General features: G+C 55.7%; 10 protein-coding genes across 10 annotated transcripts; 6 read left to right on the top strand and 4 right to left on the bottom strand.

The window, feature by feature from the left end:
• The first annotated feature begins 1,082 nt into the window (after nucleotides 1-1,082).
• Nucleotides 1,083-2,807, top strand: B0T15DRAFT_215158 (uncharacterized protein). The gene is made up of 2 exons (XM_062862724.1): nucleotides 1,083-1,614; nucleotides 1,668-2,807. Exons 1-2 carry the CDS (start codon nucleotides 1,271-1,273, stop codon nucleotides 2,683-2,685), a joined length of 1,362 nt encoding a protein of 453 aa, XP_062721745.1. The 5' UTR covers nucleotides 1,083-1,270; the 3' UTR covers nucleotides 2,686-2,807.
• A 1,113-nt stretch (nucleotides 2,808-3,920) lies between these two features.
• B0T15DRAFT_494094 (amino acid permease-domain-containing protein) lies at nucleotides 3,921-5,986 on the top strand (the record flags this gene model as incomplete). The annotated part of the gene is made up of 3 exons (XM_062866992.1): nucleotides 3,921-4,531; nucleotides 4,635-4,844; nucleotides 4,909-5,986. The coding sequence occupies 3 exons, from the start codon at nucleotides 3,921-3,923 to the stop codon at nucleotides 5,984-5,986; spliced, it is 1,899 nt and encodes a 632-aa protein (XP_062721744.1).
• A 237-nt stretch (nucleotides 5,987-6,223) lies between these two features.
• On the bottom strand, nucleotides 6,224-9,890 carry B0T15DRAFT_215122 (uncharacterized protein). Its single transcript, XM_062862723.1, has 7 exons — nucleotides 9,604-9,890; nucleotides 9,496-9,505; nucleotides 9,370-9,435; nucleotides 9,022-9,309; nucleotides 8,788-8,959; nucleotides 6,607-8,728; nucleotides 6,224-6,549 (listed from the first exon to the last, which is right to left on the bottom strand). The coding sequence occupies exons 1-7, from the start codon at nucleotides 9,786-9,788 to the stop codon at nucleotides 6,477-6,479; spliced, it is 2,916 nt and encodes a 971-aa protein (XP_062721743.1). The 5' UTR covers nucleotides 9,789-9,890; the 3' UTR covers nucleotides 6,224-6,476.
• A 601-nt stretch (nucleotides 9,891-10,491) lies between these two features.
• On the top strand, nucleotides 10,492-11,864 carry B0T15DRAFT_215117 (uncharacterized protein). Its single transcript, XM_062862722.1, has 2 exons — nucleotides 10,492-10,771; nucleotides 10,833-11,864. Exons 1-2 carry the CDS (start codon nucleotides 10,604-10,606, stop codon nucleotides 11,370-11,372), a joined length of 708 nt encoding a protein of 235 aa, XP_062721742.1. The 5' UTR covers nucleotides 10,492-10,603; the 3' UTR covers nucleotides 11,373-11,864.
• Nucleotides 11,865-12,201: 337 nt separating this feature from the next.
• On the top strand, nucleotides 12,202-13,834 carry B0T15DRAFT_533932 (uncharacterized protein). Its single transcript, XM_062869397.1, has one exon. The coding sequence runs from the start codon at nucleotides 12,503-12,505 to the stop codon at nucleotides 13,574-13,576; it is 1,074 nt and encodes a 357-aa protein (XP_062721741.1). The 5' UTR covers nucleotides 12,202-12,502; the 3' UTR covers nucleotides 13,577-13,834.
• A 69-nt stretch (nucleotides 13,835-13,903) lies between these two features.
• B0T15DRAFT_575198 (Alpha/Beta hydrolase protein) lies at nucleotides 13,904-15,248 on the bottom strand. Its single transcript, XM_062870982.1, has 4 exons — nucleotides 14,975-15,248; nucleotides 14,613-14,892; nucleotides 14,489-14,551; nucleotides 13,904-14,431 (listed from the first exon to the last, which is right to left on the bottom strand). The coding sequence occupies exons 1-4, from the start codon at nucleotides 15,049-15,051 to the stop codon at nucleotides 13,949-13,951; spliced, it is 903 nt and encodes a 300-aa protein (XP_062721740.1). The 5' UTR covers nucleotides 15,052-15,248; the 3' UTR covers nucleotides 13,904-13,948.
• Nucleotides 15,249-15,465: 217 nt separating this feature from the next.
• On the top strand, nucleotides 15,466-17,150 carry B0T15DRAFT_533930 (uncharacterized protein). The gene is made up of 4 exons (XM_062869396.1): nucleotides 15,466-15,873; nucleotides 15,929-16,223; nucleotides 16,293-16,589; nucleotides 16,655-17,150. Exons 1-4 carry the CDS (start codon nucleotides 15,662-15,664, stop codon nucleotides 16,979-16,981), a joined length of 1,131 nt encoding a protein of 376 aa, XP_062721739.1. The 5' UTR covers nucleotides 15,466-15,661; the 3' UTR covers nucleotides 16,982-17,150.
• On the bottom strand, nucleotides 17,151-18,369 carry B0T15DRAFT_435290 (uncharacterized protein). Its single transcript, XM_062865814.1, has one exon. It carries the CDS (start codon nucleotides 18,185-18,187, stop codon nucleotides 17,387-17,389), a length of 801 nt encoding a protein of 266 aa, XP_062721738.1. The 5' UTR covers nucleotides 18,188-18,369; the 3' UTR covers nucleotides 17,151-17,386.
• Nucleotides 18,370-18,954: 585 nt separating this feature from the next.
• B0T15DRAFT_416948 (alcohol dehydrogenase-like protein) lies at nucleotides 18,955-20,468 on the bottom strand. The gene is made up of 2 exons (XM_062865481.1): nucleotides 19,800-20,468; nucleotides 18,955-19,746 (listed from the first exon to the last, which is right to left on the bottom strand). Exons 1-2 carry the CDS (start codon nucleotides 20,378-20,380, stop codon nucleotides 19,215-19,217), a joined length of 1,113 nt encoding a protein of 370 aa, XP_062721737.1. The 5' UTR covers nucleotides 20,381-20,468; the 3' UTR covers nucleotides 18,955-19,214.
• On the top strand, nucleotides 20,430-22,291 carry B0T15DRAFT_485449 (uncharacterized protein; the record flags this gene model as incomplete). Its single annotated transcript, XM_062866290.1, has 2 exons — nucleotides 20,430-20,447; nucleotides 20,969-22,291. The coding sequence occupies 2 exons, from the start codon at nucleotides 20,430-20,432 to the stop codon at nucleotides 22,289-22,291; spliced, it is 1,341 nt and encodes a 446-aa protein (XP_062721736.1).
• Between the last annotated feature and the right edge of the window lie 743 nt (nucleotides 22,292-23,034).

Genomic DNA, 23,034 nt, shown 5'->3' with positions numbered 1-23,034 from the left:
TATTTACAAAATTACAGCCAACACTACTGTATTGGAGAACCCCTGAATAATTGTTAGCGCTGAACAAGCGACAAGGGCTGAAATGTTTGTGGCTGACATCTGGTCATTCAAGTTAGGCACTAACAATCCTTTAAGAATTGAACTGCAGTACGTGTCTTCCGGTATGGTGTATACCATGCCTTACGTTACGGTACATGGGAATATGGTTGTTAGGATCACACGTGAACCAATCCCACACGTCCGGTTCTTATGGTGATATTACTGTAAATACACCAGTTCTTACCAGTAGGTACGGATACTTGTAACTACCTGGTATGCTACCGCGGCTCCGTAGCTTCCTCAGCTTGCCCATCTCTGCTTGCGGTAGCCTCTGTGCGGAACCCGAACATATCAGCAAACTAAGACTAATTCTCTCGTAAAGCTATCTCGTCGCTATCTCAGACCTACAGATGTACGGTTAATACACTAACCTAGCCGCGTACCGAGTTGCTGGAATGGGAAACATGCCCCGGCTGACTGCTGGTGGGTCGGAACTTCTGCGGGGCACCGACCCGCTCACCCATTCAGCTGCCAAGAACGGCCCGATGATAAGAGCAGTTGCACACAATGTTTGCACCACCACCAGTTCTTACGGCCCGCCGCAACAATCTGATGATGGCAAGTTGAAAGCGGGCCAAAGGCAGAACATGTCGGGCAGTCTGTGCGAGCCGAGTTGACTCCACGGTCGGAGTGTAACATAGCGAGGGGTCCATCAGTTGTTTCTGATATCTGTTAGAACCCAGTCCCCCCCGGGTGAGACGCTCTAGTGATGCACGCGCTTCTCGGGTCCGACACCTTACTCGAACAGTCATGGCGCGTGCTTCCCCGGAAAATGGCGCAGCAACTGATATCATCACGGCCGAAGTCTCCTGTGGCAAACATAGCCGAAGGATCAGTTGTCGCGACCCAACGCTTCCATCGCCCAATAGCCTCCGTCTCCGAAACGGTTATCGGCTAGGACATGCCATGCCTTAAGCGGCCAGGATGCCCTGGTGAAACCAGCATCCGCCTTGAACAGAAGTGTTGCCGACCTTCACCACCCGTCAAGCCATACAATTTATCGAAGGAGGTGGAACAACATGACTCGTTTCTCCCTGTCATGCGCAAACGAACCGACTTGACGCAGCCACATTCCCGACACCCAAGTCTGACCGCGACGCTTTTCTCGCCTCCTGGCCGACAAGTTTGAGCGAACTGATGGCACACTTTACACCGCACTAGCCATGCCATCATGGGCTCCAGCCTTTACTCCTCGCCACCGCCTCCTCGGCCACTGAGCGATGACAAGCCCACGCTTCTCACATCGTGGTGGATCACGCTTCTCTGCGCGGTCATCATCCTGTTTCGTCTCTTAGGGAGATGCGTGCGGGTCGAGAAGCTGTTTCGGGAGGATCTATATGCGGCCGCTGCCCTGATCCCCCTCTTTGTACGCATGGGCCTTGTGCATCCGATCCTGCTCTACGGCACGAACAATGTGTTGTTCGATGGTCTCTCCCCACCGAGCCATATTGAAATCCACCGCAGATCCGTCGCCAGCCGTTTGGTGCTGGTGAGCCGGCTTCTTCACTGCGCCATGTAAGATCATCAACATCACGTTGCGTTTGCAAATACGCTGACAGAAAAGGCAGATTATGGTTGCTCAAGGTTGTCACCCTCGAGTTCTTCGACCGTCTTGTCGGCCAATCCGGCAAGAACCGTTATACCATACTCCTCCGGTTCATGCGCGCATCTCTGGGTGTCACTTTCGTTGCCGTCGTCATCGCCGACCTTGCCGAGTGCAAACCATTCACACACTATTGGCAGGTGCTCCCAGACCCCGGAGGACAGTGCCGCCAAGGATACGCCTTCCTGATCACAATGACCGCCTGCAATGTCCTCACGGACCTGTTGTTAATGGTGTTCCCGGTACCCATCGTGTTTAAGAGCCGGATCTCGAAGGGCCGTAAAGCCCTGCTGATAGCGCTGTTCTGCTTGCACATTTTCACGGTCGTGGTGGCTATCTACAGGGTGCCAAAAATCCTGGGAGAGGATGGCTACCAAGCTACGAGGACAATGTGGGCCTCGGCGGAGATATTGATGGCCACCTTCGCGGCGAACGCCCTGACGCTCGGCACGTTTATGAGGGATACGGGGGTGAAGAAGAAGAAGCCCAATCGGTACCAGCCAACGGAGTCGTCCGGCGCAAGAAGCGGACAGCGAGCTTCCAAGGTGACCAAGAAGGCCTCATGGCAGGATCCAGATTCTGAGGGGGACGACGAACCGGCCATGCCATACGGTGCTAGAAGTCCCCGACCTGGTGAGACAGCTCCCAGCGTCGCTGGCGCTACCACGCCAGCTCCGGAGGGAGAAACCGATGTTCCACGCACGGGCAGTGTCGACTCCCTGATTCCCAGGACCCGTTCCGAAGCTGGGAAGCCGGACAGCGACGCCAAGGTTCTCAAGACCACGACTATTGAGGTCACGGTGGCCCCAGCGGAGGACTCCCTGTACAGCGGCCCAGGAGAAACGATCAATGGCCTTGTGATACCCGCTGTCAGCAGCGCGGGGCCAGCGAGCGGTTGGGGTAGACGGCGAGGGTCGCCCATTCCGTTGCGGCACATGGAACCCCTGCCAGATCGCGACCAAGCCGCAAACGGTCAGGTGTAGGACAGTAATGCCTTGTAATGTACACGGGCTTTTTAGCGACCACCTGTGCACACCGCGGAAGACAGCTTCAAGTTACACACCTTACCGTACACGTGATGCAACGCCGGGTCTCTGACTCTCTACTTTGTTATGCAGCGGGGTCGCCGTCACCGATCACTTGACTTGCATACAAATAGCATTGTAATGTATACTAATACAGTGTATAGTTCCGCTCTGGGATTCTTGAGGAGTCCAGAGCCATTCTTCAAGTGAACTTTGTGGAGCGTTCCATTGATCCATTCGAATGTCGAGCCGGGACCAGAGGCGTGATGATCAGTGGAGACATCAGCATTGACAGCCCTCGTGGCACCTGGGACCCCTGTTTTCGCCTGGCAGGGTGCGGCAGAATGAACGGAGACGCCGATTCTTTTGCACAAGATATACGGAATTTGTATGTGATCCGTATTGTACATACGCTGGTAACATTGCCGAGTAACTGGCTTTGAATGAAGCCGGTCATTTTGTTACGAACCTGGAAACGGCGACGCCGAGACTGCCAAGCTGTCGCCAATTCTCTCCTTTTCCCCGCGTTTAACAGCATGCTTTCTGGCTGACCTAGCCCAACCAAGCACCTCAGCCGTTTATCTCACGCCATGATTCGGCAACGCACATCAAACGAAACTCGCCTAGCAGAATCCTTCAAACCACACCATCGGTTCTGGAAATGATACCTAGTGGGTCTGCCTAGGGTGTGTTGCCGAGCACAAGCGACAAGCCCCAGCTACAAGACCTCTATAGCTATCGGTTATCAGTGACTTTGCTTGATTTGGCTCTTGACCCTTCCCACTCTGTCCACCCCCCAAAACGATCGGGCAGCATATCAGCACCGGCGGTGTCACGCCATGCGGCCCATTGACACTTAATATGGAACATGCCACGACACTTGTGCCCCGAGGCTATTGAACACCAGTAATTTCACAGTACCGGGCTGCAGGGAAGCAACGGAAAGCTTGAACAGCCCATCGTGTGCTCCCGCCTCTACAACCGGATCCAGCATCGTCGTCACCGTTTCGATTGAAGACAGGGGAGAGAAACCAGGGAGCACCGGCTGTGTGGTATCAACCGACAGGGGCCGCTTGATCCGGGGACGGAGAGACCCACTCTGTGCAGCGCAGATCTTATCAAGTTCTCGGAACCCCATGAAGGCACTCGGTTCTCAGACGCACTTGAACTCCGAGGACGATGACGCTCACAGAATGACGCTCGAGGGCGGGATCGAGTTGAACCGGTTGGGACGGAGCCGCAGTTCGGCAGGGGCAAGCAGCTTTACGGTCCACGGACCGAGCCATGCAGCGTCGGTCTCGGATTTCGACCGCACCGCGGCTCCGGCTTCCGGCCGTGCGGGCCGATTCATCGACTCCTTCCGCCGCCAGGACGGAACCAGCGCCAGCTTTGCTCCTCGTGCCACGCATGAGGATGTCAACGATGGCGGACATGGCACGTTCGGACGGACTACCGGCGGGATTGCGCCCGTCCGCGAACATCAGGGACAGCGGTACTACGACCTGCAAGCAGCCAACGCCAAAACGGCGAGCACCCTTCTAGCACGCGAGCTTAAGGGACGGCACCTGCAGATGATAGCTATCGGGGGGTCGATCGGGACCGGGCTGTTTGTTGCGTCTGGCAAGGCACTGAGCCAGGGAGGCCCGGGGTCAGTGTTGCTCGCCTATATGATCATTGGTGCCATGTTGTGGTGCACCATGCAGGCACTCGGTGAAATGGCGGTGGTGTTCCCCGTGGCCGGGTCGTTCTCTGCGTTCTCAACCAGATTCCTGGATCCGTCATGGGGCTTTGCGATGGGCTGGAAGTAAGTCGACCTCAATTTTCCCCTGATGTGCCGGCCATCATCCGACAAGTCTGGCTGCCTTGGCCATAATCACTTCTAGATAGCTCACATGTGACTACCACAGTTATGCGATGCAATGGACCGTTGTCCTCCCGTTGGAGATCATCGCTGGCGCCTTGACAATAGGGTACTGGAACCCAGACGTGCCGAAAGCCATCTTTGTCACCCTGTTCCTTGTTGTCATCGTCGCAATCAACCTATTAGGAATTCGGGGCTATGGAGAGGCCGAGTTCATATTCGCCATTGTGAAGGTCACGGCTGTCATCGCGTTCATGTGAGCATCCGTCTTCAGGTTTTCTTACAATGAGCCACAGACCGGTTAACTCGTCGTACCGCAGCCTCTTAGGGATCGTGATCAACATTGGTGGCACTCCAACAGGCGGCTACATAGGGGGCACATACTGGCAAGACCCCGGCGCCTTCAACAACGGTTTTAAAGGCCTCTGTGGCGTCTTTGTGACCGCAGCCTTCGCCTTCGCGGGAACCGAACTTGTCGGTCTGGCAGCCGCCGAAACCGCCAACCCGCGCAAGTCCCTCCCGACGGCCATTAAGCAAGTGTTCTGGCGCATCACGCTCTTCTACATCGTCTCGCTCACCCTCGTTGGCCTGCTGGTCCCCTACACTGAACCGCGTCTGCTCGGAGCCACCAACATCGCCGACGCCACGGCCAGCCCCTTCGTGATCGCGATCGAGAGCGCCGGCGCGACCATCCTGCCCAGCGTCATGAACGGCGTCATCCTCGTGTCGGTCATCTCGGTCGGCAACTCGTCCGTCTTCGGCGCCTCGCGCACCCTGGCCGCGCTGGCCGAGCAGGGCCAGGCGCCCAAGATCTTGGCCTACGTCGACCGCCGCGGCCGCCCGCTCGTCGCCCTCCTGGCCGTGTCGAGCGCCGGCCTGCTGGCCTACCTCGTCAACTTCCGCCACCACAGCCGCGTCTTCGACTGGCTGCTGGCCGTCAGCGGCCTGAGCACCGTCTTTACCTGGGCGAGCACCTGCCTCGCGCACATCCGGCTGCGCCGGGCGTGGGCGTATCGCCACCGGCGCGTGTCGGACATGGCGTTTCGTGCCCAGGCGGGAGTGGCTGGGAGCTGGATCGGGCTGGGTTGCAATCTGTTTGTTTTGGCGTCGCAGTTATGGGTGGCTGTTTCGCCGCTACCGCTGCATGGTGGCGAGAAACCGCAGAGTGCGGCTGATTTGGCGCAGAACTTTTTTGTAGATTGTCTGGCGCTCCCGGTGGTGTTGGTGTTTTACCTGGGACATAAGCTCTGGTTTAGGACGAGCTTTGTGAAGGTGGAAGAGATGGATATCGATACCGGGCGCAGAGACTTTGGCAGGCTGGGCATCATCAAGGCCCAGGAGGATGAAGAGCGGCAGACATGGCCTAAGTGGAAGAGGCTATATAGGTATATCTGCTGAGGGAGATGCTGATGTCAAATACCCAAATCATTAACAATGGTTCCTCTCTTTATGTTTTGCAGCGGGCCCAAAGGCCTAGTGTTCAAAACACAGGCCTCTTCCCCATCTTTACCTCGCTTCTCGTCTACTGTGAAAGATGGCAGAAACTATATGTCAAACAGGAAGTGGGATCATTCCGAATAGCACCCTGATACGCAGTATGCTGTGCTGCACAGGCCATTCTTGCTCTGGAAAAGAGAAACATGTTTGGCCTAAACCTGTACCCGAGTACATAGTATTGACACACTATTCGTGATAACAAAGAGCTAAGGTAGTGATTCACTCGGCTTCTAGGAGATACCCCTAAGCGGTTTCCATAGCAACATATCATGCCGGCATCAGCGCAGTACGGGTAGGGAACCAGACTAAAACTTCCATCCATCACCAGCATCCACAAAGCCTCAAAACAAAGACACCCAAAGACAGTCTGACTTGTTACCGCCTCTCTCGGCTACATGACCAAACAGCAGTTTCTGGAACGACATGTTCCCCAGCGTTGGCGTCTAGTTTTGATGGGAGTGGTGCTGTCGCTGTCAGCAACGAGATGCGGATGAACACGGGGAGGGAAGGGTTGCGCATACCCATTGACGACGATCAGGCTGTCCGGTGTCCTTGCACCTCCAAGAATCCCGGAACTCGGAGATCCCCCTTTACTCGTTAAACCCCCAGAGTCTCCTAATGCGTGAGACTCTGTTTGGAGTGGTGTCGGTTGGATTATTGTTCGCCCGTGTTCTGACTCTAACTCAGGTGCCGTCTTCAGCTCTCCTCTTTCCAGCTCTGCAAGGTCCTTCGGTGATGACTCCTGGGGTCCTGCCTTCCATTGGGCAGACGCTGGCCGGGGCACCTGCACCTCTGCTCTTTCCAACCCTGCTGTCTCATCGTCTGCTGCATCGTGCTTTGTCGAATCCAGCTCTACTGGTATCAGCTTTACTATTTGCTCCTCTGCTGGTTTCTTATCGCTTCTTCTTGGTGCAACTACCTCTTGCTCGGAGGTTTGCCGTCTCAAAGAGTCCTTCGGCTCCAAGCTTTCAAGAATGACGGGGTCCAGGTCGATACTGCGACCAGGGAAGTCATACTCTGGCCACTTCATAACATACCACCATAGCTCGCGCCAGCTGATACCGAAGTCAGTGCTAATATCACGCAACGTGTTGGCGTTCTGCTGGGGCTGGCCTGCGGCGCGTGTGTTCTGGTGGTCTCTGGCTAAGGCATGGTGTCTCAACCAGCACAGAGCCGAATACCGGACAAGCTCGTAGTTGTCAATTCTCGCCTGGAGCTTAGTCTCCCACTCCGCTCTGCCCTTGTCGCTTGCCACGAATTCTGCGCCAGAAGCTGCGAACGAGGGCATCGTCAGGTATGCCACGCACATGCCTCCCAGGTCAGCATGTGATTCATGCTCCGGCAGATGAAAGTGCCTATGATGCGGCACTAGCCAATCCGGATGTTCTTGTTCGAAGAATTCCGGCTTTGCCTTCAGATACTGCGACAGGGTTCGGTGGACCGGCTCAACATGGTTGTGCGATGATATCCGAAGCAGCTGTCCGCACACGCGGTACAAAACAGCCTTGAAAATACCTGACCGAATGAGACGGGCCGTGACCATCTCGTTTGTGATCTGCCTGTCTGAGTCTGGTCTCCACAGTCCCGCCAGTGCAATACCGACGTTCAGCTCCTGGAGCGTCAGGGGGTGTGCAACGTCTAGGGAGAAGACGACCCAGAGCAGAACCCGTTTTGCCATCTTCGCGTATTCATCTCCTCGTGAGCAGATGCTCCCCAGGATTGAGTCATACAGCTCGGCAAGAGTCCGCGGTAGTCTCTGAAGCCGCGCTCGTAACTGGTCTTCGCCTGGCATCCAGATCTCAATATCGGCAATCATCACGGTGGCCCACAAGTAAATGCCCTTGGCGCCCTCGGCGATGGCATCGCACAGAGTCTCCTGGAACTGCTCCGAGTACTGACAATGATGCGCGAAGAGACTTAGCTCCCTTTTCACGGTGGTGCGAATGTCCGCTTTAGTATCGCATTCTTGGACTTGATAGGCGGTAAAACCTCGTTTTGGAGCATCGAGTGTCGGGCACCAGCGCGATAGGATGAGGATGCGAAGACTTGGTCGAAACCGAGTTGACACTCTTTGTTCGTATTGTTCGATCGAGTCTAGGAAGACCTCTTGGTCCCTAGGCGGGATTCCATCGAACCCATCGAGGACAATGACGACGTTGCCGCCGAGTTCTACTGCTTCCGTCATCACCTGGGGCCAGAGTTCCGTCAAACTCTCCAGCGTCCAATTCCGACTACCCAGCGTCGAAGCAGCCGTCCCAATGCGGGCCGAGAGGGCAGGGTTGCCTCTGGCTACTTGGTGGATGGTTGAGCGGAGGATGGCCTCGCAGCTGTTCCGTGCAGGCTTTTGCACGTCCAGAAAGCACTCGAGCACTCGGACATTGCCGCGGATGCGCATGCTGTTCGTAATATGTTTCGCGAGATAGGTCTTGCCCGTGGCAGGCTCGCCGTAAATCCAAAGTTTGGGTTCGGCACCCTGTTGGAAGGCTTGAAACGCAGGCTTCTCCTCGATCCATCGACCGGTCCCTTTCGTTGGATGAATGTTACTGGAATATCTGTGGAAGTCGTCGGTGCACAGAGACCGCAGTAGCTCATTTGGAGTGACCCTAGATTGTCGGGTCTCTGTACTGCCCATAGCCTGTCGGACTTGATTGACACCTTTAGCCTCTGGACGCTTTCCGAAGGGGATGGAATACGAGTAGTACTTTGTTGGACATGGACATCCGGCTCCTCGGCCATTCGCTTGAGGCTCTCATGGACTGTTCTGAAATGCTCGTCTTCACCGGCACTGAACTTGCAAATGCCGATATGATCTCCGGCCAGGTACTGGGAGTCGGCCCGCTCCTGGTCGAGATCGGCTTCCTCGTCGCTCACGACCTATGACAGGCTCGGGTCAGTTTTGCAATACTCGTGGTCCATGGTGTATTCCACCGACTGACCGCGGTCTTTAACCATTCCGTCTCGTTCTCTTCGATGAAATTGACGATTGTGACCGTCTTGGCGAGCTTATTCAAGAAGTCTGTGGTTATGTATGTGAGGAGGTTTCCGCTATGACGTTGGATGCCCTGGAGCATCCTTGGGGTTGGTTCGACTACTGACGTCCTCGGCCAAGGAACATGCTTCATCCTTCTTTTGAGTCCATAGGTCCCTACCGCAATGAGTAGACGCTCCGCGTAGTCTCTCCCTTTTTCGTCCAATGCGCTGCGATGAGGAGTCGCAAAGAACATCTACATTGCCTCCATCTCGTCAGTAACGCAACACATCTGGCCCTGTCGGAGTCCACACACGATACCACAAGTGGCCTCTGCAAGGTGCTTATATCTCCCGCTCTCGTTGTGAGCAAGGGTGAAAGCCTGATCTCAAGTCAATGGGCTGATCATGTGGCAGAAGCATGGGGAGACTGCAGAGTTCACCTGCTTGATACTGTTAATCATTAGCCTCTACTGCTTGTTCGCGAGCACCGTGCTCATCCCGTGCGGCTGTGGACGCAGGAGCAACAAAACGGATGGGAGCAGGCATACATGACACCACCCAAGCTGTGGCCCACGAAGATTATCGGCCTCGAAGCCTCGACTGGCTGACAACGGTGAAGGTCAATGTGATAAAGGAGGGCGGTTGCGAGACTTCTGATGTTGACCACGCTTCTCGCCCCGGCCCGGCCGATCAAGCCATTGTATTGGAAGCACAAAACGCGGGCTTGCGGCATGTACTTGGGCAGCAGGTCCCGAGGCCAAACTGTGCCGTCTCCAGCGGTCCATGTTTCGAGTCCGCGGCCACCTCGATCCGGTGGTTCGAGCCCGTGCACCAAAACGATGCTATCGTGAGAGCAAACGCCGTGTCAGTTGACTTTCCCAAAAATATCAAGTCGACATACTCAATGGTTGAGGGCTCCGTCCCAGGCCTCTCGACAGATGGATAGAGAATCTCTACCTTCATTCTCGTCCGCGATCGATTGTATGTGCAGTGAATCTTGGAGCCTGGGGCGGTCATGGGCGTCGCAGCTCCTCGGGATTGTGCAATTGATTACTAGTATAGTAAAGTAGCCAATGACGGATATTGTCCAATGTACTGCATGCTAGGACACGACATGATCGACAATCCCCCATGGCTCGTGGGGAATCGAGTTGCTGACGGAAAGCTAAAAGCTGAAGTGGGGGTCGGATGCAAGTGCATTGCATATAGATCGATCAGAACCGCATGTTGAATGTCAGGCGGCCCGATTTCATGTCCTCTGCTGGACGACAAATAAATCGGTGGTTGCGAGTGGGCAATCCCTTGTATCATCGCCTGCACCATGCACCCGCATGACCGGGGCCTATCTGGCGCATGTGGCGCACGCAAGTAATGTCTGATTCCTCAGGCACCTATCCGCTCTGCACCCACTACGATAAGTTGTTAGGGTGCGACTCGGATGGCCCCAGATTGAACTTGCCATGGAGCTGCGACCAACCACCACGATCCCATATTCTGACTCCCAGCATTCATCTCCCTTGAGACCCGTCCCCAACCGTCAAGCACACCATGTCCAAAGACAGAGACAGCAGCCCCAGCTACCATGACCGTCAGGAGCTCGGTTTCGCGGGAATCTCGAACTCATTCTCCTCGTCAAGCGAGGCGCCAATGCAGAGCCCGTCCTCCCATGCCACGGAGGTGCCGAGGCACGGAGAGACAAGCGCAGGTGATCAACAGGTAGGCAGGGAAAAGCAATGGAAGTCTGGTGCGTCAGAGGACTAAATAATACGCCCTGCAGAAGGCAGTACGGTCAGATTCCAAAGCCCTGGCAACCTGGAGAGAGCGCTCACCGAGCCCGGCTCCGAGGCAACTCCGTCAGATCGCCGAAGAGGTCGGCAGGAGCCAGAAACTCCTTCAGGAGCATAGGCAGAGACAGGAGGTGGCAAGCATCTGGAAAAGCAAATACGAAGCTGTATTGGCCTCTGCAGAACAGAAGGAAGCCGAGATCGCCAGGTTGATGAAACAGCTCAACTCTGCGACCACTGCTGCCGATGAACTCAGGTCTCTACTCCGCGAGGAGATACAAAAGAACTGGGAGTTGCAGTACGACCTACAAGATGCAGAGTCGGAAGTCCGAGCTCTGAGAGAGCAACTCATGAATAGCATTCCCGTGAGGTTCCAGGGCGGATCAGGGGATGAGGATAATGATAACGACGTAGAAGCCGGTTTGCTCGGGGGCCTTCCTTGGGAGAAGTACGAAAGTTCGAGAATCACCGACTTGAAGGAAGAGCTAAGGCGTGTGAAGCGGGATGTTGCTATAGGTACGTCGTCGCAGTGAGGTTGCGATGGACTGGGGAGGGAAACTGTGGTCTTCGAACCTCTGTGGCTCTGAATCCGAAGCCAACCTGAGAGCTGAGACAACGTTGGGCATCCGGATCAAAAGGCATCAAAGCAGGGGCAATCGACGACAGCGATGGCGAAGAGGTGTTACTCGTGCATAGTGCCTCAAAATCCAAGACGAGACAACCGGGCTTTTCCTTGGAGCCAGAAGCCTACGTTGTCTGGGGCCACGTCTGCTACGCCGCAGCTTGTGACCAGAGAGGGACAGAGACTTCCATGATGCTACTCCATGCCTGATGTGAAGTTCAGGATTCACCGAGCAATTCAAGGCATCAGTGTTGGGAGTCACAAATCAGCAGATCGCGACAACCCATGTGGTGCTCCACGGAACCCAACGAGGGTGAGATAAGAATCAGCGAGCGGCTCTCTTGAAAGGGTATGCCGCGGAGAACGCTGTCCCAGATTCCTTGATTATGGGACTGATAATGCCATTCCCCGATGCAACGGAGTTTCCGGGACTTGCCTTTCAAGCTCCTTGGGCATCCATGCATACTGCGTGCCTACTATGTCTCCAAATTGCGTTGGGCCGAACACATGCATAATGCAGCAACAGCGATGTTCAGTCCATGGGAGGGAGCTCATGGTATTCCATGCATCTGAGACTACCTAAGCCTTGCACGATCAACGAACATGATGGGGCTCACAAAGCAGCACCTGTCATCGAGCAAACTATTGCAATGGAAGCATGCTGACTAGGCTGGCAAGCCCAAAACAAACCCAGACGGATACCCAAAAAGCCCGGCGGGAGCCTGACAGATCTTGGCCATTATGCGGCTGAATGCAAGTCCATATATAAAAACATGAATTCACTCAATCCCCTCTGCATTGCGTATATCCGACATGTCGTTTTCTGCATGCCATCACGCACACCGCGGTGAATTTCCTCCCTGAGTCCACCACAGACTTCAACCGCCCAACCATTCTCCAAATCAAACGCCACTTGAGCCCGCAACTTCTGCAAGAAAACCAATAGTACGGTTCTCTGCAGATAAGCGAGTACCAGCTACCTGTTCATAGTCCAATTATCGGCTGCGCTTTCCCCACGAGTTCCATCTCCCGGGGGTCGCAATGAACTTGCACAATGACGCAGAGGACCGGGCCGGGAAGGGCGGAAAGCCCCCCCGGAAGACGGCATTCCGAGCCGGTTCTTCCATCATACCCCAGCTGCAGCAGCAATCGCAACGCGAACTTTCCCGCGCGCAGGCAAACGGAACCAATGGCAGCAATGGGGCGATTGGCAACGACGCCGCTAGTCCTAGGGTTGTTAATGATGCCGATCCTGTCAGCAAGGCCAATGGCAATGGTCCCAATGCAAATGGGACCAAGGCGGGCAACAATGGTTCCGTGTCGTCGTCGTCTGCCCAGCCCCAGCTGCAGCGAGAGACGGAATCCGCGAAGCTCACAACCACAACCGGAACCAATGGCATCAACGGTGCCAACAGCGCCGGCGGCACTAATGGAAACGGGACGACGAAGACAACCAATAACGGGACCTCCCCCCCATCATTCCCGGCCTCCATAGCTCCAGGCAGCCGGCCCACCACGCCCAGCGCATCGTCACCCCGGTTTAAGCGCATTTCACCGCCCCCCACGCCGGGTGCCCCGCAGGTCAACACGGGCATCGGGGAGGTGCAGAAGCTGGCAATCGAGAACAAGCGGCTGGCGGGGCAGGGCATTGGCGCGCTCCGGCAGCAGCTGGCCGAGCGGGACAGAACCGCCGCCGAGCTTGCCGAGCGCAATAAGGAAGTGCAGGCGCTCAAGGAGCAGCTCGAGAAGCTCAGCCGGGAGGCCGAGGCTCTGCGTGGGGAGCGGGACGGGCTGGATGGCAAGGTGCAGGCCGTCAGTGGCGAGCGGGATGAGCTGCAGAAGGAGCTGGGAACGTTGGGCGGAGAGAAAGGCCAGCTGCTGAAGAGGGTTGAGGAGCTCAGTGGGGAGAATGAGGGACTGAAGCAGAAGGTTGAGGAGTTGAGCAATGAGAAGGAAGGGCTCGAGAAGGACTTGGATGACTGGGAGAACTGGAAGGACTTGTTCTACGCGTCGCTGAGTGACCCCGAGAAAGCCTTGGCGGACATCACGCAGCAGTTGGTGGAGAGCAACAACATGCTCGAAAGCCTGCTGGGTATGACTGCCGTGGGGGCTTAGGCTTGCAGGTATTAGACATTTTACCTAGGGATACGACTGGTCCTATTTCGCCTCACTCCCACTTGGGTGTTTCTCCTTTTTACTCCTGGCATGCATGCTTGTCCGACAGAAGCGGCGGTGGAGTGGATGTTGTATGTTATGGCTGGCTTGGGATAGATCGTTGCGAAGGAGGTTCTCAGTCCATGCTCTGTCTGGCTGGCGAAATATTTACACAGTCCCGAGGCGTTGCTCAAAGTTGCCTATCTTCGTTGAACCATCCAGCCGGTCACCGCCATGCGCTCTCTCCATGAATCGTACGCTAGTGTCGATGGCAACGTGACAGAATAAGCATCATCATCGGTCCATCGCGTTCCACGGTTGGCTCTTTTAGCTTTACTTGCACTTAGGTATGTACATTGACTGAGCATCTCCTGATACCAGAATCCCCCAACGGTCACCCCTGCCATGGCCGAGGCCCAGCGCTGCCTGGGCGATGTAACGGCACGTCAACTGGAATCCGGCATCTTCGGGGCCCATGAATCGGCAGAGATCCATGTGATTTGCCTCCAGCGGGACCCGTTCCTCATTGTCCAGGTGCATGAGCGCGCTCATCATGTCGACGATGGGAGCACTTGTGGTGCCCGGCCACACTTCCGTCTCATAGAAGCTCACAAGAACAAACCTGCGCGCCAGGAAGCGGAAGTCTTCGCAGATGTTGGAGATCTCCAAAGAGCTCCGGGCCAAGGCGTCGACAAGGTTGGAAGCTTTAGCTTTTCTCATCCCAGCGAATCTGCGAGGCAGGAGGGGTGCGAACGATTTGGCCATGGATAGCCACCGAGAGCGGTCCGCCCCGAAATGTGGTGTTCCATAGAAAATCTGTAAGCAGAATCAGATGGCTGTCAATGGATTAGAGAGTAGAGTGGCTATGCCCACCAAGCCGCGTGTTGCGTCGAGCAGTCCGTGGAAACGACGGTCATGCTGAGACAGATACAGGGCCTGTATAGGTACTGCGTCAGCCCGCTATGCTCACTATCAACACCCGCCATCAAAAATTCACCTGCTTCAAAATGATGCCTCCTAGGCTGTGAGCAACAAAGACAATTGGCCTGCCGTCCGCCCGTTCACGTCGGTCGCGGAGCCTCGCCAACAGCGCGTTAGCATTGCCCCTGATCCCGGTGACAGACGTATTTCCGTAAATGTCGGCACTGTATGTAAAGGACAACACCCGGGCACTCGGCAGTACTGCTGGCAGCAAGTCCCTCGGCCAGCATACTCCGGTTGCGGAGTGCAGCCATGTCTTGAGGTAGTCGCCGTTCAGACCGTGGATCAAGACCACGCTACAATCACATGTCAGCAACAAATCAAGTGATTTAGAATTATGAAGGCCTCGCTTGGTTAGGTAGCATATGGGTAACTTACTCGAGAGTTGCCGGTATTCCCTTGTGGACCAGCGGATCATAGAGCGTTTTGAAGACGAGGGTGTTCTTGGATGACATGCTTATTTATCCAGACCAGTTGCGACCAGGTCGAAGCTTGGGGTGCGATCGGTGCCTAATAATGATAACAACACCTGTACGGCTCAGATACTGAGAGAAGTGAGAAAGTGATCGACTTGCGCACCCTGTAAGGTCCAGATCCTCCCGACCGAAAGAGAGACTGAAAGAGACTGATTAAGTCACCACACCACCGTTCCCAAGACTCAGCTATCGTATGGAAGCACATCGCGACCATTTGGGCCTTATGATGTAACGTTCTGTGCTGGCCGACTTACAAGGCGTCATCTGACCAGCCTTGGGCACCCACGGCCCACATAGACAGACATACAAGGCGTGCGCTGGGCTCAGGCCAGCAACAATGCCACAGGGTAGCCCAACCTTGACCGAGATAAGGCAGACAGGTATTAGCGAAAGGACAGTTGTAGGGTGTTCTAACTTGGAGCCACAGAGTTATAGCCACATAGCTTAACCCTAATGTCGAGAAGCAATGTCAGCGGCATAACCTTGGCACTGGCTTCCTAGATGACGCGCCGATAAGCCCTGTTGCCGTCCTCGCTCCAAACTTGGGTATTACCACTAGCCTCATCGATGCGCAAGTTCTTAGGCAGAAATGCCATGCTCAACTGCGACTAAAAGACCCAATCCCTCACGTTCTCAACCCAATGTTCTCAACCCTGACTGCCACCATCATCAACCTCATCATCCCCAGTCAGACATGCCCAACTTGGCTGTCACAGACTACGGCAACCACAATCAGGGGCTGTTCACCCTCCCTTTTCCTAGTGCCAACTGGGAGAAGACCTACGGACGGCCCACACTGGAGTGAGTCTAAGCCCACCGCACCGCGAGTCGCCGACATGACCTGACCTCGGCTCAGCGTGGTTGCGGTCCACGGATTAAACGGTGACTGCTTCACCAGCTGGACTGGACAGTCGCCAAGCGAACCACCCACGGTCTGGCTCAACGAACTTCTATTGCAGAAGCTGCCTAGGACCCGTGCTATGACATTTGGGTACGATGCCAGCGTCATCGGCAACACGTCGGTTGCAGGTGTCCGGGGGAACGCTCGAAAGCTCTTGCTGCTGCTGCGAAATAAGCGCGAAGACGACGGCAGTTTACATCGCCCGATTGTCTTTGTCGGCCACAGTCTCGGCGGGATCATCATCAAACAGGTTCGATGAATCGCCAGTCCTCTCCCTGCGTCCATTCGCAAGCTAATAACGGTTGTCGACCTAATGCAGGCCCTGACACTAGCGAGAAACGAGTGGAAAGTCTATGGGGACATACTCACCAGCACTAAGGGCATTGTCTTCTTCGGCACCCCACATCGGGGCAGCGACGTCACCCAGTGGGGCGAGGTCATCGCCAACATCAAGGCCGCGTCGTTTGGCACGCGAGCCCGAACGCCCTTCTTCAAGTTCCTGCGGCCCAACGCCAAGGACCTCTTGGATCTATCTGAAGACTTCCGCCCGATTGCACAGAACTACGCCCTGGTCAGCTTCATCGAAGAGAACACGTTTGGCAGATTGGGCCGCGTGGTGGGTGAAGATCTTGTCGACTCCATCCCCAGCCAGTTGTGTCTGCTAACCCAACCCGCGCGAAGGTCGTGGAAAGATACTCAGCCGTCATGGAACTGCCCCACGAAGAACAAGTGTACATCGGTGGGGATCACTCAAGCATGTGCAAATTCACCAGGGATGATGAGCGGTTCGATGTTGTGTGGAGGGCCATCAGGCAAGCGTCGCTTGGACCAGACACCGGAGGCACCTTCGAAATCCGGGGGACGTACATGCCGCAGAAACAACCGATCGTGGGTGCAGTCTCTGCGCAGGGGGAGGGGGTGGGTGCAAGCAATCGCATGCTTCCCTGGCGCCCTGCTTGGTACATAACGGAAACAGTGGAGGGCATTCCAGTGTCTGCCTCAAGATGACTTCTTCTCACTGTAGTTGTGGGAAGGTAAGCGCCAAGGCCAGTCAGGACTCGGTTGTCGTGGCAACGAACAAGGGGAAGGAAGGCTCGCCAAACAAGGGGCTCATAGCTTGGAATAGCAACCCATGTTTGAACGACACCCCGAAAGCGCGCGCAAATGAAGATGCACAAATCGACACGAACCAAAACCTGATTAACCGTGACTGTCTATCCCATGCAGTTCCCGAGACAGATATGTTTGATACCCGTATTCCTACAACTCCAACCGGACAACCGAAGACGACTCCACCAGGACAACACACACGTTAAAGATAATACCGTAGCAACCCGCCGAAGAGACCATGCCACTACCTCAAAGGAGATTTGAAACACCATCCCACTCTGTCTTGATTCATTCCCCTCATCCTTAGACCATGACCCACAGGAAAGCCATGAGCCCCGCGGCCCCCGCCACACCAACAGCAACAGCATGTGGAACAACGCTCTTCCCGGCACCACCAAACAAGAGCAGCCCGCCACCGCTACCGCTCGGCTTGGCAGCACTGTCCCCAGGCTGCGCCGCGGCGGGCTGCTTCTTCTCCTCGGTGGCGGCATTCTGCGTGCCGGAACCGGCCTTCGAAGCCTGGCATTGCTCAAACGCCCACTTGTAGCACGGCTCGTTCTTGACTTCGTCAAAGTCGCCCGCCTTGTCGCCGCAGGCCTCCCACAGCTCGTGGACCTTGGCCCAGATGGGCACGATGAAGGTGGTGTAGCGCTCCTCCGAGAACTTCTTGAAGTTGTCGGTGCCGTCGAGCTTGGCGTTGCCGCCGTTGAAGCTGAACTCCTTGCAGTTGTCGTACTGGATGCCGCCCAGGTGCGTGGCGAGCCCCTGCAGGGGACCTGGGTAGGCCGGCTTGGGCGTCAGCTGCGGCTTGATGCGCGCCGCCACCTCGTCGCACACGGCGTCATCCTGTCCGAGTGCGCCAGTGGCGGCGGCTCCGGCGGGGACCTGGGTGAGCACGAAGACCTGTCCGTCTTGTCCGTCCTTTTGTTCCGCTGGCGCGGTGGTGGCGGGATACCCGAGCTTTGGCGGCAGCGGAGCGGGAGGAGCAGTAGCCGTGGGAGGCGTTTCGGGCAATCTAGCAATGGCAGACAGTTGGAAGTCTTCTGCGTGGGCGAGAGCCAGCATACTGGCGAGGAGCGGAAGGGTTACAGCGAAATGAGGCATTGTGTGTGATGATGCTGAAGTGTAGGCTTGTTTGCGATGAAGAGTAAGGTAACGTTGATGCTGAACAGCAGAGCAAAAACCAAAAAAGGGGCCGTTGATAATGCGGTGCGTTGGAGCTGAGATGATGCGAGCAAAAAAGTTGGATGAAGGAGAAGGAGTCGGAACGGGTGCAAGAATCGTCTCTTTATCGCTCGTCGAACCCGTCGACCGTGGTTGCCCTTGTCGTGGGTTGCCGGGCGCTTTCCTTCTGAGGAGAGGGCACCGGAGCAAGAACTGAGAAGGTGCCATGACAAAGTTGGGCTGTTGTTCTCTCCTGCACCTGCAGCTTTGAGTCGTCATATTGCCGATGGAAAGACCAGCTCAGTGCCTTTGCTTCTACGCTGGAGCGCACCTCGATCGAAAGCAATCGAACTCACCTTCCTCACAATCTAGATAATTGAAATGGGAATAAGAGTTTAAAGACAAAAGGAGCAGTTGCTCTGACGGCAAGCTGCAGCCCACGGATGAGTTGGTCTCAGCCGCTGTTTCCCGGTCAAGGAGGCTTAAGAGTCGGACAACGGGAAGCGTCACACCTGCCCGCTCTCCACCTTCCACTCTTCCCAAACTCTCGTCAGTCAACATCTGACAGCATCTGAGGGTGTGATTTCCCCATCTCAAACAGCTGAAGCCGTTTTCTCTTCTTTCTACAGTCAGGAGTTTGGCATCTCTGGACCCGACTGAATGTCTGTGACAAAACCCGTCGCTGATTTGGTCCCTTCCATTTCCATCCAAGAGTTCAATGGTTACATTGAACTGGTCCTTTAGGCTCACATCCGAAGTGATCTCGAGTATCCTGATGCCAATGAAAAGCGGAGAGCCCATACTCTGCGAGCTGACTGTTTTGAAACTCTTAATACATGAGCAAGGACTGTAATACGTGCGTTGTCCTACATCAAGATCTACGGTGGTGGCGTCCCATGTCGACCTCAGAAACCCTTCTCAGTCCCGTGTGAGAAGTAGATGCTGACCACGATCGCGCAACTTTAGCTTACTTGAGCATAAAGACCAGCTTCTTTCCAGAGACCTCTCCCTTCTTCAACCTCTCCACACCCTTCACAATCCCATCGAACCCACTCGTGCTATCCAGCTCAACCGGATGTGGGCGGATCTTACCCTCCCAAATCAATCTCTCCAGCCTCTTGAACAACTCACATCCCCAGGCTCTCAACTCAGGGTCGGCGGGACTGCCGTACCCTCCTTCCAGCGCAATCTCTGAGCCGGACATCCGAATCCCCAATACCCAACTGGCCTGGACAGCCCTCCGTGTCTGTGCCAGCTCGTCTGGAACCAGCTCGAAGCCAACATAGCGGCCACCGGCACGTCCAATGCTGGTATAGCACTGCCGCAGGGATGTAGCACTCGCTATGATGTCCATTACATAGCTCAAGCTGTTGTTTGTGTAAGCACGAATCGACTCGGTGAGCGTTGGCGAGTGATAGTCGAACGCCTTTTCCGCACCATATGACTCAACCAGGGTAAAGTTGGCTGGCGAGCAGGTGGTAATGACGCGAAAGCCAGATCTGTTGATCCGCATCAGCATAACGAAGTTTCCTTTTCTGATGTGACTGCTTACAGCTTTAATAACTGAATGGCCAACGTTCCACTCGCGGTGCTTCCTCCATACACAAGCACCCATGGCTTCTTCATCTTCTCGTCTCCGCGGTTCAGCGGCCTCTCGGGAGAGCCTGGCAGTGCCAGATGGCGTTCGTGGAAAGCTGCCAGCCCAACCGTTCCTGCGACACAAAGGCCTATCGCAGCAGCCTCTGGGAAGCCCATCTCATCCGGAACCCGCCAGATCTGGTCAGCGTACGCTGCAATGTATTCGGCAAACGCTCCGCCCTGCGGCTGCAGACGGTTAGACGCGTGGGCAGCGCCTGCCACACGGTCACCCACTTTGACGCCGTACGTGTCTAGTGATACTCTCTGTCCGACCTGGATGATTGTGCCCGAGAAATCTGATCCGACTCCGGCACCTGGACAAGGAAAGTTTGTGGGCATCTTCCAATCGCACGGGTTCAGGGCCACTGCGGCCACATGGATGAGCACCTGGTTCGGTAACAGTACCGGTATGGGCCGTGTCCGGGTAAACTCGAGAATCCCCGGGGTCGAGGATTGGATCAGGGCCCGTTGACAGGGGGGCAATTCAGGGGCCATCTTGGTTGTGGGCGGAAGCTACTCCACGGGCGAAGGTTTGAAAGTAGGGATGGCGGTACTCGTATCAGTAATTCAGCTTTGAAGCAGTACTACCAATAGCAATATGTGACATGCAGTGATCTTCCAGGCGTATTAGCCAGAAATTGTAGCTAAACGTATATCCGAGTCGCTCGCTTTCCGGCAAGGGTACCTACTCCGCATGTCATCCCGAACTCCGAGGTGGACATTGAGGATTCAACAGAGAAAAACGCCACCAACTGTAAATATTGGCCGAGGCCTGCTTGCTGGCGTCGGGCTCCGACAAGCGCCCCCGACCGGGGGCTTTTCCGTTCACAGAAGCCTCCGAATCTCCAGAACCACATCCTGCTACCTCCGCGGAAGTGCGAGTCAAACTCTCATCACAGGCCCAGACTGCAGGGAAGGTCAAACGTCCTCAAGAAAATCACTATCAATACGGAGAGAGTGAGCAGACGTCTTGTTGCTTACCAGAACGAATAGCACATCTGTCGCGACTACCGCTATACTCACATTATCCGTATCTTGTCTTTTCGCTCGGTGCCCCATTGCAGTATGGATCTTGCTTGGAAGCTCTGCCTGGTGCTGTTTCTCCCTCTGGCGGCCGCAAGCCGTAGTCCCACACAGCAGCCGCTCGAGGGTTTGCTGTCCGGGCAGTGGCAGTACCAGTTCGACACACCGGACCAGGACGACTCCTCATGTCACATCAGCCGGCTTACTGCGTATGAGCAGGTCAAGGGACCCGTGGCGTTTTCCGTCTCCGCAGCCGAGCATCCGGAGGTTCCCAAACTATCGGCCATCAACGACACCGTGTGGGAGCAGTGGGAGTTCGATGGCGTGGCCGCGTCGGGAAGCGTCAACATCCTAATGGGCTTCTCGCGCGATCCTTCGTACGGCTTCTTCGGGCAGGGCAACCTACGCGTCGAGTTCTACATGACGCTCGAGGACGGGACACGCATCCAGGAACTGGAGTACACGCAGCAATCGACTATCAAGGACTGCCCCGATTCCGTCTCCGGAGTCTGGAACAGCTCTGACCGTTACTACGCCTTCTGGGTCGCGAAGGACATGCAGACAGCCAAGGTGTGGTGGGAGGCGCGTCACGAAAAAGGGTATCTCGTCCTGGAGTCCCGCACGCCGCCACATCTTGCGGACGGACAGCTCTGGCAGCCGAAGGTGCAGGGGGAGGAGGAGGAGCAAGCGACGGGCCAGCCGGCAGTCGAGATGGCGCCAGGCCTGTACTTCAATCAACCCATCGCAGGCGGCAGGCTGACTGGGCAAATCAAAGTCGGTAAGAAAACAATGCACATCACCGGCTCCGGCGGACACTGCCGGCTGTGGGCCGAGGACAGCTGGTTCAAAGTGTGCCGCGGCTGGCACGTGGTGCGTGGGTTTCTCGGCCCGTACACGATCAGCTACTGGCAGCCACTCTCGCGGGTGCACGATTGGGTGTCGTACTTTTCGGCCATCCTCTTCAAGAACGGCGAGGTAGTGGTTGCGACGCAGATCGGGACCGTCGCCCGCGAGATGGACCACGTCCTTTTCAGGCCCGACTACGCAAGCGGGAACGTCAGCGGCAGCATGGCCGACAAGTCTACGGGCCGCATCCTGGAGTTTGTGTCCAAGACCACCGGGAAGACGTGGCGCTTCCAACACACTCACCGGAGCAAGATGTTCGAGATGTCGCTCGGGGGCGGCACGGGATTGACGGGGTTTATGGATGATGTGGTGGGAGGCGAGGTGGGCACTAATGAGCACTTTCAGGGCAGGGGAATTACCGAGCAGGTGCTCTTGCCAGATAAAATCAAGCAGTGGCAGATCTGGGTCGTGTATGGCATTGGGTTTCTAGGAAGATGGAAGAACAGGCTAGCGAACTTTGTGCCGTCACTTTGGTAGATAGGATAGGAGAGCTCACTGACGCAGTCCGCGATTGCCAGTGATGTTCCTTTGTTCGTTCCAAAAACGAGAACCCGAAATTGAGTTCCGATAGTTCTCCACGTGCCACAAATCAACTTCACAAACTCACATCAGCGCTGGTCCACCTCTTCTGATACTTTCAACAACCACACAGTCCACACTCCGCATCACCGCTCGCCTTGTCACCCAAATTCAGGGTCTCAGACCTATGCGTGAAAATGACGCTGTCAGACATGTTTCGGCTAAGTGTCTCGGTATGACTAGCGCGAGGCTCGACTCCTCGAGCACGCTGCACAACATGGCCGAAGTGACGATGCAATGTCCAATGGGATTATGGATATATGCACCGAGGCCGCGGTAATACCCAAGTGAAGCCCGGAGACCCGAATGTCTCGGATTTGAAAACTACTTCGAGGGTCGGGTATTGGCGATACTTGGCGAGGTCGAGCCCGTGCTAAGCCAATGATTGCCGCCGCGGCTGCACGTTGACACCTGACAGCATGGCAGTCCGTACTCCGTACCTATACCCTCCATGGTCAAGCTTGCAGTCAGTACTTCATCTAGACGACTGTTGTTGATAAACCTCGCTAGGGGTAAACGCTTTGAGAAACCAGGCAGCGCCGAGTGTTCTGACTCAAGTTCTCGGGTTACCAAGAAGACTTGTTCTTTCAACAAAACCTGTCGATCGCCCTTGGATCCCTCGTTCGTGGTTTATGCTCTGT

Source organism: Chaetomium strumarium (assembly GCF_033439665.1).
Source record: "Chaetomium strumarium strain CBS 333.67 chromosome Unknown B0T15scaffold_4, whole genome shotgun sequence".
NCBI lineage: Eukaryota > Fungi > Ascomycota > Sordariomycetes > Sordariales > Chaetomiaceae > Chaetomium > Chaetomium strumarium.
This window is presented reverse-complemented; position numbering and strand designations above follow the sequence as displayed.